The sequence below is a fragment of the Pristiophorus japonicus genome, unplaced genomic scaffold (assembly GCF_044704955.1).
Source record: "Pristiophorus japonicus isolate sPriJap1 unplaced genomic scaffold, sPriJap1.hap1 HAP1_SCAFFOLD_647, whole genome shotgun sequence".
Classification (NCBI taxonomy): Eukaryota; Metazoa; Chordata; class Chondrichthyes; family Pristiophoridae; genus Pristiophorus; species Pristiophorus japonicus.
In genome coordinates, this window is record NW_027254559.1 from 128,476 (window position 1) to 145,377 (window position 16,902).

At 58.4% G+C, this 16,902-nt stretch overlaps 1 protein-coding gene across 1 annotated transcript; it reads left to right on the forward strand.

The window, feature by feature from the left end:
• Nucleotides 1-303: 303 nt before the first annotated feature.
• Nucleotides 304-14,778, forward strand: LOC139255853 (heme transporter hrg1-A-like). The gene is made up of 3 exons (XM_070874026.1): nt 304-534; nt 10,941-11,108; nt 14,753-14,778. Exons 1-3 carry the CDS (start codon nt 405-407, stop codon nt 14,776-14,778), a joined length of 324 nt encoding a protein of 107 aa, XP_070730127.1. The 5' UTR covers nt 304-404.
• Nucleotides 14,779-16,902: the final 2,124 nt, after the last annotated feature.

Here is a 16,902-nt window from a genome sequence, read left to right on the forward strand (position 1 = left end):
GAGCAGTGCTCCCGTTGCTCAGCCTGTGATGGCAGCTAGTGGCCGGAGGTGGGGCTGCTGAGCAGTGCTCCTGTTGCTCAGCCTGTAATTGCGTCTGGTGGCCGGAGGTGGGGCTGCTGAGCAATGCTCCTCTTGCTCAGGCTGTAATTGCAGCTGGTGGCCGGAGGTGGGGCTGCTGAGCAGCGCTCCCGTTGCTCAGGCTGTAATTGCAGCTAGTGGCCGGAGGTGGGGCTGCTGAGCCTCAAGGCTGCAATTGCACCTCCCGGCCAGAGGTGGCGCAGCGGAGCAGTCCTCCCAGCCTCCGCTAACTCCGCTGCAAAGACTGGAGAGAACGTCAATAGCGAGGGGGGGGAGGCCCCTTTTTCAGTGTTTTGCATCACTTTAGCCGACCTGCCGCCCCTTCCATGGCGTTCAGCAGGCTCTGGCTCCGCACGGTCTACGCGGGGCTGGGCACCGCGGCGGGCCTGGCCGCTTTCCTGTGCTGGAGCGCCGCCTACCCGCAGCCGGCCACCGCCGCCTTCGGGGGCCTGTCGGGTGAGTGAATGCAGAGCCAAACCGGCCGCGCCGACACTAATGCAGCCCCAGCTACACGGGGGCCCATGCACGGACAGATCCGGCCGCGCACCGCGAAGCACGGCCGCTCGAAGCATTAGCGCGTTTCCACGGACGAATTCCGCACCGCTCCGCGGCAGCGCGGAGCCAAACCGGTCGCGGCGTCACCAATGCAGCCCGAGGTATACCGGGGCCCATGCACGGAATTATACCGCCATGGAACCCGCTAATTCAGTGTCACGGGCGGAGACACGGTAAATGCAGAGCCAAACCGGGCTCTTCTGCACCAGTGCAGCCCGAGGTATACCTGTGGTCTATGCACTGCAATGTAGAGTGGGTACTGAGGGAGCGCCGCACTGTCGGAGGGGCAGTACTGAGGGAGCACCGCACTGCGCTGTCGGAGGGGCGGTACTGAGGGAGCGCCGTACTGTCGGAGGGGCAGTACTGAGGGAGCGCCGCACTGTCGGAGGGGCAGTACTGAGGGAGCGCCGTACTGTCGGAGGGGCAGTACTGAGGGAGCGCCGCACTGTCGGAGGGGCAGTGCTGAGGGAGCGACTCACTGTCGGAGGGGCAGTGCTGAGGGAGTGCCGCACTGTCGGAGGGGCATTACTGAGGGAGCGCCGTACTGTCGGAGGGGCAGTACTGAGAGAGTGTTGCATTGTCGGAGGGGCAGTACTGAGGGAGTGCTGCACTGTCGTAGGGGCAGTACTGAGGGAGTGTCGCACTGTCGGAGGGGCAGTACTGAGGGAGCGCCGCACTGTCGGAGGGGCAGTACTGAGGGAATGCTGCACTGTCGGAGGGGCAGTACTGAGGGAGTGCTGCACTGTCGGAGGGGCAGTACTGAGGGAGTGCTGCACTGTCGGAGGGGCAGTACTGAGGGAGTGCTGCACTGTCGGAGGGGCAGTACTGAGGGAGTGCCGTACTGTCGGAGGGGCAGTACTGAGGGAGTGCCGTACTGTCGGAGGGGCAGTACTGAGGGAGTGCCGCACTGTCGGAGGGGCAGTACTGAGGGAGCACCGCACTGCGCTGTCGGAGGGGCGGTACTGAGGGAGCGCCGTACTGTCGGAGGGGCAGTACTGAGGGAGCGCCGCACTGTCGGAGGGGCAGTACTGAGGGAGCGCCGCACTGTCGGAGGGGCAGTACTGAGGGAGCGCCGCACTGTCGGAGGGGCAGTACTGAGGGAGCGCCGCACTGTCGGAGGGGCAGTACTGAGGGAGCGCCGCACTGTCGGAGGGGCAGTGCTGAGGGAGCGCCGTACTGTCGGAGGGGCAGTGCTGAGGGAGCGCCTCACTGTCGGAGGGGCAGTGCTGAGGGAGTGCCGCACTGTCGGAGGGGCATTACTGAGGGAGCGCCGTACTGTCGGAGGGGCAGTACTGAGAGAGTGTCGCATTGTCGGAGGGGCAGTACTGAGGGAGTGCTGCACTGTCGGAGGGGCAGTACTGAGGGAGCGCCGCACTGTCGGAGGGGCAGTACTGAGGGAGCGCCGCACTGTCGGAGGGGCAGTACTGAGGGAGCGCCGCACTGTCGGAGGGGCAGTGCTGAGGGAGCGCCGCACTGTCGGAGGGGCAGTTCTGAGGGAGCGCCGTACTGTCGGAGGGGCAGTGCTGAGAGAGTGTCGCATTGTCGGAGGGGCAGTACTGAGGGAGTGCTGCACTGTCGGAGGGGCAGTACTGAGGGAGTGTCGCATTGTCAGAGGGGCAGTACTGAGGGAGTGCTGCACTGTCGGAGGGGCAGTACTGAGGGAGCGCCGCACTGTCAGAGGGGCAGTACTGAGGGAGCGCCGCACTGTCGGAGGGGTAGTACTGAGGGAGCGCCGCACTGTCGGAGTGGCAGTACTGAGGGAATGCTGCACTGTCGGAGGGGCAGTACTGAGGGAGTGCTGCACTGTCGGAGGGGCAGTACTGAGGGAGCGCCGTACTGTCGGAGGGGCAGTACTGAGGGAGTGCCGTACTGTCAGATGTGCCGTCTTTCTGATGAGACGTTAAATCGAGGCACTATTTGGAAGAAGAGCAGGGGGAGTTCTCCCTTCCCCCCCCCGTGTTCTGGGGCCAATATTTATCGCTCAATCAGATGATCTGGGTCATTATCACATTATCACATTGCTGTGTGCGGGATCTTGCTGTGCGCAAATTGACTGCCGCGTTTCCCACATTACAACAGTGACTGCACTATCAAAAGTTCTTCATTGGCTGTAAGGCGCTTTGGGCCGTCCGGTGGTCGTGTGAGGGAGTGTGTTGCCACGTTAAGGGCGCTATACAGAGGCGAGTTGTTGGTGTTGTAGTGGGGGTTTATGATGAGTCACGTGGACACCGGGGTTTGGGTGTCAGTCACAGCGAGCGCCACGCGACCTCTATCAGGGAGCGCCACACAAACGTGACTCAGCACGAGGGCTGCAGTTGTTGCTGAGTCATGCTCCAGATGGTTCCGGGAAAACTCAGCGCTTGGCAAAATTTTATTTTCATAATCTCAAATATCTGCCGTTTCTTTACTGGTCACAAGTTGTTCCACGGTGTCCAGGGCCGCGCCCGTGGGTCTCGATGACTGGGGGGGGGGGCAGTGCTGTGCGGAGAGGCCAGGCTGGTGGAGGATCTTTGTCTTACGGATGTTTGGTGTAAGGTCCGTGCTTTCATACACCTCAGTTAATACGTCGACTGTGACTTGGGAGTTCAGCCTCTGTGTGTGTGTGCAGACGCAGGCATCGTCCGCGTACTGTAGCTCGAGGACAGAGGTTGGGGTGATCTTGGACCTGGCCTGGAGACGGCCAAGGTTGAACAGCTTCCCACTGGTTCTGTAGTTTAGTTCCACTCCAGTGGTGTCCGATCAACCAGGGCAGACATTGGCGATGAGATCCATCACCGCCTCCAGTGCGCCAGTGCAGCCTTCGGTCGCCTGAGGAAAAGAGTGTTTGAAGACCAGGTCCTCAAATCCACCACCAAGCTCATGGTCTACAGGGCTGTAGTGATACCCGCCCTCCTGTATGGCTCAGAGACATGGACCATGTACAGTAGGCACCTCGAGTCGCTGGAGAAATACCACCAACGATGTCTCCGCAAGATCCTGCAAATCCCCCGGGAGGACAGACGCACCAACGTTAGCGTCCTCGACCAGGCCAACATCCCCAGCATCGAAGCACTGACCACACTCGACCAGCTCCGCTGGGCAGGGCCACATTGTCCGCATGGTCCCCAGACACGAGACTCCCCAAAGCAAGCGCTCTACTCGGAACTCCTTCACGGGCAAACGGGCCAAAGGTGGGCAGCGGGAACGTTACAAGGGACCACCCTCAAAGCCTCCCTGATAAAGTGCAACATCCCCACCGACAACTGGGAGTCCCTGGGCCCAAAGACCAGTCCGCCCTAAGTGGAGGGAGTGCATCCGGGAGGGCGCTGAGCTCCTTGAGTCTCGTCGCCGAGAGCATGCAGAAACCAAGCGCAGGCAGCGGAAGGAGCGTGCGGCAAACCTGTCCCACCCTCCCCTTCCCTCAACGTCTGTCTGTCCCACCTGTGACAGGGACTGTGGTTCCCGTATTGGACTGTTCAGCCACCTAAGGACTCGTGTTTAGAGTGGGAGCAAGTCTTCATTGATTCCGAGGGACTGCCTGTGATGATGATGATAATGGTGCAAGTTTTTACTCTCAGGTTCGAGGTTGGGGATTTGTTGGAATCAGTTGGTGGGTGGCAAACCGACAATTAAATCTTCTTAAAAGTTTTGCCCCAAGTTTGACAGCGTCTGAGCTCCTTACAGCTCCATCACAAAGGCATTTTACCGTTCCAGGTGAAATGTTTAATCCCCGCTTCTAGATGAGCACACCGCTTTCTCCCAATTGAATATTGGAGAAGACCGAAGCCATTGTTTTCGGTCCCCTCTCCCCGACTGCTGTCTGAGGCTGAACCAGACTGTTCGCCACCTCGGTGTTATATCTGACCCTGAAATGAGCTTCCGGCCACATATCCCGCAGCATAACTAAACCCGCCTGTTTCCACCCTCCGTAACATCGCCCGTCTCCGCCCCCTGCCTCAGCTCATCCGCTGCTGAAACCCTCATCCATGCCCCCGTTACCTCCAGACTTGACTATTCCAACGCACTCCCGGCTGGCCTCCCAATTCTACCCAACGTAAACTAGAGGTGATCCAAAACTCGGCTGTCCCGTGTCCTAACTCGCACCGAGTCCCACTCACCCATCACCCCCTGTGCTCACTGACCCCGTGTCCTAACTCACACCGAGTCCCGCTCACCCATCACCCCCTGTGCTCACTGCCCCCGTGTCCTAACTCGCACCGAGTCCTGCTCACCCATCACCCCCTGTGCTCACTGACCCCGTGTCCTAACTCGCACCCAGTCCCACTCACCCATCACCCCCTGTGCTCACTGCCCCCGTGTCCTAACTCGCACCGAGTCCCACTCACCCATCACCCCCTGTGCTCACTGACCCCGTGTCCTAACTCGCACCGAGTCCCGCTCACCCATCACCCCCTGTGCTCACTGACCCCGTGTCCTAACTCACACCCAGTCCCACTCACCCATCACCCCCTGTGCTCACTGCCCCCGTGTCCTAACTCGCACCCAGTCCCACTCACCCATCACCCCCTGTGCTCACTGCCCCGTGTCCTAACTCGCACCGAGTCCCACTCACCCATCACCCCCTGTGCTCGCTGACCCCGTGTCCTAACTCGCACCCAGTCCCACTCACCCATCACCCCCTGTGCTCACTGCCCCCGTGTCCTAACTCGCACCGAGTCCCACTCACCCATCACCCCCTGTGCTCACTGACCCCGTGTCCTAACTCGCACCGAGTCCCACTCACCCATCACCCCCTGTGCTTACTGACCCTGTGTCCTAATTCGCACCGAGTCCCACTCACCCATCACCCCCTGTGCTCACTGCCCCGTGTCCCTCAGTACCGCCCCTCCGACAATGTGGCACTCCCTCAGTACTGCCCCTCCGACAGTGCGGCACTCCCTCAGTACTGCCCCTCCGACAGTGCGGCGCTCCCTCAGTACTGCCCCTCCGACAGTGCGGTGCTCTCTCTCAGTACTGCTCCTCCGACAGTGCGGCACTCCCTCAGTACTGCCCCTCCGACAGTACGGCACTCCCTCAGTACTGCCCCTCCGACAGTGCGGCGCTCCCTCAGTACTGCCCCTCCGACAGTGCGGCGCTCCCTCAGTACTGCCCCTCCGACAGTGCGGCGCTCCCTCAGTACTGCCCCTCCGACAGTACGGCGCTCCCTCAGTACTGCCCCTCCGACAGTGCGGCGCTCCCTCAGTACTGCCCCCTCCGAAAGTGCGGCACTCCCTCAGTACTGACCCTCCGACAGTACGGCGCTCCCTCAGTACTGCCCCCTCCGACAGTGCGGCTCTCCCTCAGTACTGCCCCTCCGACAGTGCGGCGCTTCCTCAGTACTGCCCCTCCGACAGTACGGCGCTCCTTCAGTACCGCCCCTCCGACAGTGCGGCGCTCCCTCAGTACTGCCCCTCCAACAGTGCGGCGCTCCCTCAGTACTCCACTGGGAGTGTCAGCCTAGATTTATGTACTCAAGTCCCTGGAGTGGGACTTGAACCCACAACCCTCTGACTCAGAGACGAGAGCGCCACCCACTGAGCCACAGCTGTCACTGCGAGGAAGAGAGAGGTGGAGAGGTTTAGGGAGGGAGTTCCAGAGCTTGGGGCCCAGGCAACAGAAGGCACGGCCACCGATGGTGGAGCGATTATAATCAGGGATAGTCAGGAGGGCAGAATTAGAGGAGTGCAGACATCTCGAGGGGGTTGTGGGGCTGGAGGAGGTTACAGAGATAGGGAGGGGTGTAGGGGGTTGGAGGAGGTTACAGAGGTAGGGAGGGGTATAGGGGCTCGAGATTACAGAGATAGGGAGGGGTGGAGGGGCTGGAGGAGGTTACAGAGATAGGGAGGCGTGGAGGGGCTGGAGGAGGTTACAGAGATAGGGAGGCGTGGAGGGGCTGGAGGAGGTTACAGAGATAGGGAGGGATGTAGGGGGTTGGAGGAGGTTACAGAGGTAGGGAGGGGTATAGGGGCTCGAGATTACAGAGATAGGGAGGCGTGGAGGGGCTGGAGGAGGTTACAGAGATAGGGAGGCGTGGAGGGGCTGGAGGGGGTTACAGAGATAGGGAGGGGGTGAGGAGGCCATGGAGGGATTTGTAAACAAGGATGAGAATTTTGAAATCGTGGCGTGCCTAACCGGAGCCAATGTAAGTCAGTGAGCACAGGGGGTGATGGGTGAGTGGGACTCAGTGCGAGTTAGGACACTGGGTCAGTGAGCACAGGGGGTGATGGGTGATCGGGACTGGGTGAGAGTTAGGACACGGGGTCAGCCGAGTTTTTGATGAACTGAAGTTCGCGGAATGTGGGTGATCGGACAGGAGACGCTGGAATAGTCAGTGTGGAGGGGACAGTGGGCATGGCTGAGGGTTTCAACAGTAGATGGATTGAGGGAGAGGAGGAGACGTTTGAGAAATCTGATGACCCCTCAACCACCCACTCCCTCCCTCCCACGCACAGATCCCGTGACTGAGACTCGTGAGCGAGAGCAGGTCTGGTTTTGTCATGTCATGTCAACTGGAAAGTGAGTCACAGACATCAGGCAGACCAGGATGTGTAATCTGTAATTCTAACAGGTTTTGTGACTCAATGTAGGAGTTCCCTACACATAATTTGCTCCCTCCGACAGTGCGGCGCTCCCTCAGTACTGCCCCTCCGACAGTGCGGCGCTCCCTCAGTACTGCCCCTCCGACAGTGCGGCGCTCCCTCAGTACCGCCCCTCCGACAGTGCGGCACTCCCTCAGTACCGCCCCTCCGACAGTGCGGGGCTCCCTCAGTACCGCCCCTCCGACAGTGCGGCGCTCCCTCAGTACTGCCCCTCCGACAGTGCGGCGCTCCCTCAGTACTGCCCCTCCGACAGTGCGGCACTCCCTCAGTACCGCCCCTCCGACAGTGCGGCACTCCCTCAGTACTGCCCCTCCGACAGTGCGGCACTCCCTCAGTACTGCCCCTCCGACAGTGCGGCGCTCCCTCAGTACTGCCCCTCCGACAGTGCGGCACTCCCTCAGTACTGCCCCTCCGACAGTGCGGCACTCCCTCAGTACTGCCCCTCCGACAGTGCGGGGCTCCCTCAGTACTGCCCCTCCGACAGTGCGGCACTCCCTCCGCACCGCCCCTCCGACAGTGCGGCACTCCCTCAGTACTGCCCCTCCGACAGTGCGGCGCTCCCTCAGTACTGCCCCTCCGACAGTGCGGCGCTCCCTCAGTACTGCCCCTCCGACAGTGCGGCACTCCCTCCGCACCGCCCCTCCGATCAGTGCTGTTTGTGGGAGCTTGCTGTGCGCAAATTTTACAACCGCGTGTCCTATTTTACAACAGCGCCCGTTCTTCCAAAAAATGCTTGATTGCACGTAAAGCGCTTTGGGACATTGTGGGAGTGGGGGGCAGCGGAGAGGATGGGGCGGGGGGGAAATGAGGCCGGTGGCTGGGGGGGGGGGTTACCGTGACAGGCTCTGTTGAAATGCCAGTGTGTTCTCTGACGATCGAGTTCAAACTGAATGGATCTTGGTCAAGCAGCTTCTGAGTTGGCACAAGGTGGGATCAGACTTTGCTGTTGTCTCTGGTGAAAGTATTGCCCGCTCGCTGTGGGGGGAGGAGGAGGAAGGCTGGATATTGGGACTGTACCCACCCCACAACTCGAGTCTTTTTAACCGCGGGTGGTCATCTGCTGCTGAAGCCCTCATCCCTGCCCCCGTTACCGTCAGACTTGACTATTCCAACGCGCTGCACTCCTGGCTGGCCTCCCACATTCTACCCGACGTAAACTAGAGGTGATCCAAAACTCGGCTGCCCCCGTGTCCTAACTCACACCGAGTCCCGCTCACCCATCACCCCCTGTGCTCACTGCCCCCGTGTCCTAACTCTCACCGAGTCCCACTCACCCATCACCCCCTGTGCTCACTGACCCCGTGTCCTAACTCGCACCGAGTCCCACTCACCCATCACCCCCTGTGCTCACTGACCCCGTGTCCTAACTCTCACCGAGTCCCGCTCACCCATCACCCCCTGTGCTCACTGACCCCGTGTCCTAACTCACACCGAGTCCCACTCACCCATCATCACCCTGTGCTCACTGACCCCGTGTCCTAACTCACACCGAGTCCCACTCACCCATCATCACCCTGTGCTCACTGACCCCGTGTCCTAACTCTCACCGAGTCCCGCTCACCCATCACCCCCTGTGCTCACTGACCCTGTGTCCTAACTCACACCCAGTCCCGCTCACCCATCACCCCCTGTGCTCACTGACCCCGTGTCCTAACTCACACCCAGTCCCACTCACCCATCACCCCCTGTGCTCACTGCCCCCGTGTCCTAACTTGCACCGAGTCCTGCTCACCCATCACCCCCTGTGCTCGCTGACCCCGTGTCCTAACTCGCACCCAGTCCCACTCACCCATCACCCTCTGTGCTCACTGCCCCCGTGTCCTAACTTGCACCGAGTCCTGCTCACCCATCACCCACTGTGCTCGCTGACCCCGTGTCCTAACTCGCACCGAGTCCCGCTCACCCATTACCCCCTGTGCTCACTGCCCCCGTGTCCTAACTCACACCGAGTCCCACTCACCCATCACCCCCTGTGCTCACTGACCCCGTGTCCTAACTCACATCCAGTCCCACTCACCCATCACCCCCTGTGCTCACTGCCCCGTGTCCTAACTCACACCCAGTCCCACTCACCCATCACCCCCTGTGCTCACTGCCTCCGTGTCCTAACTCGCCCCGAGTCCCACTCACCCATCACCCCCTGTGCTCGCTGACCTACATTGGCTCCCGGTTAAGCAACGCCTCGATTTCAAAATTTTCCATCCTTGTTTACAAATCCCTCCATGGCCTCCTCGCCCCCTCCCTATCTCTGTAACCTCCTCCAGCCCCTACACCCCTCCCTATCTCTGTAACTTCCTCCAGCCCCTACACCCCTCCCTATCTCTGTAACCTCCTCCAGCCTCCTACACCCCTCCCTATCTCTGTAACTTCCTCCAGCCCCTACACCCCTCCCTATCTCTGTAACCTCCTCCAGCACTTACACCCCTCCCTATCTCTGTAACCTACTCCAGCCTCCTACACCCCTCCCTATCTCTGTAACCCCCTCCAGCCCCTACACCCCTCCCGATCTCTGTAACCTCCTCCAGCCCCTACACACCTCCCTATCTCTGTAACCTCCTCCAGCCCCTACACCCCTCCCTATCTCTGTAACCTCCTCCAGCCCCTACACCCCTCCCTATCTCTGTAACCCCATCCAGCCCCCACAACCCCCCGAGATTTCTGCGCTCCTCTAATTCTGCCCTCCTGACCATCCCTGATTATAATCGCTCCACCATCGGTGGCCGTGCCTTCTGTTGCCTGGGCCCCAAGCTCTGGAACTCCCTCCCTAAACCTCTCCGTCTCTCTCTGCTCCTTCAAGACGCTCCTTAAAACCTCCCTCTTTGATCAACTGCGCTAATTTCTAATTATGCGGCTCGGTGTCAAATTTTCAATCGTGTAATATTCCTGTGAAACGTGTTGGGATGTTTGACTGTGTTAAAAGCTGCTTTATAAATACACATTGGTGTTGACTCGGCGAGCGGACTCGAGCATCATCATCGTCATCATCACCATCATACGCAGTCCCTCGGAATCGAGGAAGACTTGCTTCCACTCTAACAACGAGTCCTTAGGTGACTGAACAGCCCAATACGGGACCCACAGTCCCTGTCACAGGTGGGACAGATAGACGTTGAGGGAAGGGGAGGGTGGGACTGGTTTGCCGCACGCTCCTTCCGCTGCCTGCGCTTGGTTTCTGCATGCTCTCGGCGACGAGACTCGAGGTGCTCAGCACCCTCCCGGATGCACTCCCTCCACTTAGGGCGGACTGGTCTTTGGCCAGGGACTCCCAGGTGTCGGTGGGGATGTTGCACTTTATCAGGGAGGCTTTGAGGGTGGTCCCTTGTAACGTTTCCTCTGCCCACCTTTGGCACGTTTGCCCGTGAAGGAGTTCTGAGTAGAGCGCTCGCTTTGGGAGTCTCGTGTCTGGGGGACCATGCGGACAATGTGGCCCTGCCCAGCGGAGCTGGTCGAGTGTGGTCAGTGCTTCGATGCTGGGGATGTTGGCCTGGTCGAGGACGCTAACGTTGGTGCGTCTGTCCTCCCAGGGGATTTGCAGGATCTTGCGGAGACAGCGTTGGTGGTATTTCTCCAGCGAATTGAGGTGTCTACTGTACATGGTCCATGTCTCTGAGCCATACAGGAGGGCGGGTATCACTACAGCCCTGTAGACCATGAGCTTGGTGGTGGGTTTAAGGCACGCGCGATATAACTCTTCACTTACCATGTGTCTTTCTCTCTCTCTCTGCCCAGGAGTGCTTGCGTTTTGGTGTCTGGTGACGCACATCATGTACGCGCAGGATTACTGGCGTACGTGGTTAAAGGGCTTGAGGTTCTTCCTCCTGGTCGGAGTCATCTTCCAGGTCGTGGGGCTGGTCGGAATCATTGTCTTTCTCGTCCTTGCCATCACCAAACATCAGAGTGAGTGTCTCCGCAACACGTTACATCATCAGGGGATGGAGTATAAAAGCAGGGAAGTCTTGCTCCAGTTATACAGGGTATTGGTGAGGCCACACCTGGAGTACTGCGTGCAGTTTTGGTCTCCGTATTTGACGAAAGGATATACTTGCATTGGAGGCAGTTCAGAGAAGGTTCACTCGGTTGATTCCGGGGATGAGGGGGTTGACTTATGAGGAAAGGTTGAGCAGGTTGGGCCTCTACTCATTGGAATTCAGAACAATGAGAGGTGATCTTATGGAAATGTATCAGATTATGAGGGGGCTTGACAAGGTGGATGCAGAGAGGATGTTCCCACTGATGGGGGAGACTAGAACTAGGGGGCATGGTCTTAGAATAAGGGGCCGCCCATTTAAAACTGAGATGAGGAGGAATTTCTTCTCTCAGAGGGTTGTAAATCTGTGGAATTCTCTGCCCCAGAGAGCTGTGGAGGCTGGGACATTGAATATATTTAAGGTGAGTGATAGACAGATTTTTGACCGATAAGGGAGTGAAGGGTTATGGGGAGCGGGCGGGGAAGTGGAGCTGAGTCCATGATCGGATCAGCCATGATCGTATTAAATGGCGGAGCAGGCTTGAGGGGCCGAATGGCCGACTCCTGCTCCTATTTCTTATGTATTTATCATCATAGGCAGACCTTCGAAGCAAGGATGACTTGCTCCACGCCAAAAAGGGATGAGTTCACAGGTGTTTCAATGAAGGACCTAATATTCCAGATCCTGAACTACATCCTGAAGGGTGGAAGATGCCTGTGGGTGGATTATTTTAACGTGGGGTGACCGTTGCACACCAGCCACCACACGGGGCTTGACAGAGCGAGGTCTTGGTCCAGGGGCAAGGGTTAACCAGGACGACTGGAGACCAGCTCTGCTGCACGGACCCAGTGCGCGCACATATCGCACAGTGTGGGCTGGTCCGTGCTGCCCCTGGGGCCCTCGCCTCTTCTGGACCCCGATCACATCCCTCTACAATCTCTCGCCGCTCCTTCGCCCCGACCTCACCACTCCTGCTGTACCTGCCCACGCTCCAATCACCGGCCTGGGTTACAGGAAGGATGTGATTGCACTGGAGAGGGTACAGAGGAGATTTACCAGGATGTTGCACTGGAGAGGGTACAGAGGAGATTTACCAGGATGTTGCACTGGAGAGGGTACAGAGGAGATTTACCAGGATGTCGTACTGGAGAGGGTACAGAGGAGATTTACCAGGATGTGATTGCACTGGAGAGGGTACAGAGGAGATTTACCAGGATGTTGCACTGGAGAGGGTACAGAGGATATTTACCAGGATGTTGCCCGGACTGGAGAATTTTGCGATCAGGAAAAATTGGATCGGCTGGGTCTGTTTTCTTTGGCTGAGGGGAGACCTGATTGAGGTGTATAAAATTATGAGGGGCCTGGACAGAGTGGATAGGAAGGACCGATTTTGGCAGATGGAGTATAATGTTGGAAAGTGTGAGGTAATGCACTTTGGCAGAAAAAAAAAACAAGGAGCAAGTTATTATTTAAATGGAGAAAGATTGCAAAGTGCCGCAGTACAGCGGGACCTGGGGGTACTTGTGCATGAAACACAAAAGGTTAGTATGTAGGTACAGCAAGTGATCAGGAAGGCCAATGGTATCTTGGCCTTTATTGCAAAGGGGATGGAGTATAAAAGCAGTGAAGTCTTGCTACAGTTAGACAGGGTATTGGTGAGGCCACACCTGGAGTACTGCGTGCAGTTTTGGTTTCCATATTTACGAAAGGATATACTTGCTTTGGAGACAGTTCAGAGAAGGTTCACTCGGTTGATTCCGGAGATGAGGGGGTTGACTTATGAGGAAAGGTTGAGTAGGTTGGGCCTCTACTCATTGGAATTCAGAAGAATGGGAGGTGATCTTATGGAAACGTATCAGATTATGAGGGGGCTCGACAAGGTGGATGCAGAGAGGATGTTCCCACTGATGGGGGAGACTAGAACTAGGGGGCATGGTCTTAGAATAAGGGGCCGCCCATTTAAAACTGAGATGAGGAGAAATTTCTTCTCTCAGAGGGTTGTAAATCTGTGGAATTCTCTGCCCCAGAGAGCTGTGGAGGCTGGGACATTGAATATATTTACGGTGGAGATAGACCGTGGACAAAGGCCTTTGACACTGTTAACCGCGAGGGTCTATGGAGTGGCCGCCTCCGTTTCGGATGCCCCCAAAAGTTTATCACCATCCAGCGGATCCGTCACTGACCCAATCCACGTCCGGACCGGGGTCAAACAGGGCTGTGTCATCGCCCCCAACCCTCTTCTCAATCTCCCTCGCTGCCATGCTCCACCTCACAGACAACAAGCTCCCCGCTGGAGTGGAACTAAACTACAGAACCAGTGGGAAGCTGTTCAACCTGCGCCACCTCCAGGCCAGATCCAAGATCACCCCAACCTCTGTCATCGAGCTACAGTACGTGGACAACGCCTGCGTCTACGCACACACACACACAGAGGCTGAACTCCAGGACATAGTCGATGTATTTACTGAAAACGTACGAAAGAATGGGTTTTACGCTAAACATCCGTAAGACAAAGGTCCTCCACCAGCCTGTCCTCGCCGCACAGCACTGCCCCCCAGTCATCAAGATCCACGGCCCGGCCCTGGACAACGTGGACCATTTCCCATACCTCGGGAGCCTCTTATCAACAAGGGCAGACATTGGCGATGAGATCCAACACCGCCTCCAGTGCGCCAGTGCAGCCTTCGGTCGCCTGAGGAAAAGAGTGTTTGAAGACCAGGCCCTCAAATCCACCACCAAGCTCATGGTCTACAGGGCTGTAGTGATACCCGCCCTCCTGTATGGCTCAGAGACATGGACCATGTACAGGAGACACCTCAAGTCGCTGGAGAAATACCACCAACGATGTCTCCGCAAGATCCTACAAATCCCCCGGGAGGACAGACGCACCAATGTTAGCGTCCTCGACCAGGCCAACATCCCCAGCATCGAAGCACTGACCACACTCGACCAGCTCCGCTGGGCAGGGCCACATTGTCCGCATGGTCCCCAGACACGAGACTCCCCAAAGCAAGCGCTCTACTCGGGAACTCCTTCACGGGCAAACGGGCCAAAGGTGGGCAGAGGAAACGTTACAAGGGACCACCCTCAAAGCCTCCCTGATAAAGTGCAACATCCCCACCGACACCTGGGAGTCCCTGGCCCAAAGACCAGTCCGCCCTAAGTGGAGGGAGGGCGCTGAGCACCTCGAGTCTCGTTGCCGAGAGCGTGCAGAAACCAAGCGCAGGCAGCGGAAGGAGCGTGCGGCAAACCAGTCCCACCCTCCCCTTCCCTCAACGTCTATCTGTCCCACCTGTGACAGGGACTGTGGTTCCCGTATTGGACTGTTCAGCCACCTAAGGACTCGTGTTTAGAGTGGAAGCAAGTCTTTCTCGATTCCGAGGAACTGCCTGTGATGATGAGACAGATTTTTGAGCGATGAGGGAGTGAAGGGTTATAGGGAGCGGGCGGGGAGCAGTGAATTGGAGCTGAATCCATGATCGGATCAGCCATGGTCGTATTAAATGGCGGAGCAGGCTCGAGGGGCCGAATGGCCGACTCCTGCTCCTATTTCTTATATTTGTCTTGGAACAGGTACAGAAAATAATCAGGAAGGCTAATGGGACGCTGGCCTTTATATCCAGGGGATGAGAATACAAGGGGGAGAGGTTATGCTGCACTGTACAAAGCCCTGGTTAGACCACACCTGGAGCACTGTGAGCAGTTCTGGGCCCACACCTGAGGGAGGGTATATTGGGCTCGGAGGGAGTGCAGTGTGGGTTTACCAGAGTGTTACCCACACTCCAAGGGTTACATTACGAGGGGAGATTACACAAACTGGGGTTGTGTTCCCCGGGATTGAGAAGGTTAAGGGGGTGATCTGATGGAAGTTTTCAGGATATTTCGGGGAACAGAGAGGGTGGAGAGAGAGAAACTGTTCCCGCTGGTTGGGGAGTCTGGGACTAGGGGCAGAGTCTGAAAATTAGAGCCAGACCTTTCAGGAGTGAAGTTGGAAAACATTTCTACACACAAAGGGTGGGAGAGGTTTGGGACTCTCTTCCACAAACGGGAATTGATGCTGGGGGCCAATTGTTCATTTTAAATCCGAGACTGATGGGGACAGAAGATAAGTTGCGGAAATGTTTTCAATATTCGAAAACTTACTGTGGACTCAAACAAACTTTATGTTTTCTCTCCCTCTCTCCCTCTCCCTCTGCCTCCCCTCTCTCTCTCTACCCCTCTCTCTCTCACACCCCGCTCTCTCGCTCACTCTCCCCTCTCTCTCTCTCTCCCTCTCCCGCTCCCTCTCACTCTCCCCCCCTCTCTCACTCTCCCCCCTCTCTCACTCTCCCCCCCTCTCTCACTCTCCCCCCCTCTCTCACTCTCCCCCCTCCTCTCACTCTCCCCCCTCTCACACTCTCCCCCCCTCTCACACTCTCCCCCCCTCTCACACTCTCCCCCCTCTCACACTCTCCCCCCTCTCTCACTCTCCCCCCTCTCCACTCTCCCCCTCTCTCACTCTCCCCCTCTCTCACTCTCCCCCCTCTCTCTCTCTCTCTCTCCCCCCCTCTCTCTCTCTCTCTCTCCCCCTCTCTCTCTTTCCCCCCCTCTCTCTCTACATCTCTCCCTCTCTCTCTCCCCCCCCCCCCCCCCCCGGCTCTCTCCCTACATCGCTTCCTCTCTCTCTCTCTCTCTGCCCCCCCCACTCTCTCTCTGCCCCTCTCTCCCTACATCTCTCCCTCTCGCTCCCCCACCCTCTCTCTCTCTACATCTCTCCCTCTCTCCCTCTCCCCCTCTCCCTCTGCCCCTCACTCTCTACATCTCTCCCTCTCTCTCTCCCCCCTCTCTCTCTCTCCCCCCTCTCTCTCTCTCCCCCCTCTCTCCTCTCCCCCCTCTCTCTCTCTCTCCCCCCCCCTCTCTCTCTCTCCCCCCCCCTCTCTCTCCCTCTCCCCCCCCTCTCTCTCTCCCCCCCCTCTCTCTCTCCCCCCCTCTCTCTCTCTCCCCCCCTCTCTCTCTCTCCCCCCCTCTCTCTCTCCCCCCATCTCTCTCTCTCTCCCCCTCTCTCTCCCCTCTCTCTCCCCCCTCTCTCTCCCCCTCTCTCTCCCCCTCTCTCTCCCCCTCTCTCTCCCCCTCTCTCTCCCCCTCTCTCTCCCCCCCTCTCTCTCCCCCTCTCTCTCCCCCTCTCTCTCCCCCTCTCTCCCCTCTCTCTCTCCCCCCATCTCTCTCCCCCCATCTCTCTCTCTTTCCCCCCCTCTCTCTGCCCCCCCCCTCACTCTCTGCCCCTCTCTCATTACATCTCTCCCTCTCTCTCTTGTCTCTCCCCACCCACCTCTCTCTCTCCCTACATACCTCTCTCTCTCCCTACATCTCTCCATCTCTCTCTCCCTCTCTCCCCCCCCCCACCTCTGTCTCTGCCCCTCACTCCCTACATCTCTCCCTCTCTCTCTCTCTCTCTCCTCTCTCTCCTCCCTCCCCCCTCTCTCTCCCCCCCCCCCCCCGCCTCTTCCCCCCCCCCCCGGCTCTCTCCCTACATCGCTCCCTCTCTCTCTTTCTCTCTCTCTCTCTCTCTCTCTCCCCCCCCCACTCTCTCTCTGCCCCTCTCTCCCTACATCTCTCCCTCTCTCTCCCCCACCCTCTCTCTCTCTACATCTCTCCCTCTCTCCCTCTCCCCCTCTCCCTCTGCCCCTCACTCTCTACATCTCTCCCTTTCTCCCCCCCCCTCTCTCTCTGCCCCTCTCTCTCCC

Excerpts from the sequence above, each read along its gene's own strand:
- LOC139255853 (XM_070874026.1), top strand. The coding sequence starts at position 405 with ATGGCGTTCAGCAGGCTCTGGCTCCGCACGGTCTACGCGGGGCTGGGC. Across the intron at positions 535-10,940 it reads CGCCTTCGGGGGCCTGTCGG|GAGTGCTTGCGTTTTGGTGT; the intron begins GTGAGTGAATGC and ends CTCTCTGCCCAG. Across the intron at positions 11,109-14,752 it reads TGCCATCACCAAACATCAGA|GTACAGAAAATAATCAGGAA; the intron begins GTGAGTGTCTCC and ends GTCTTGGAACAG.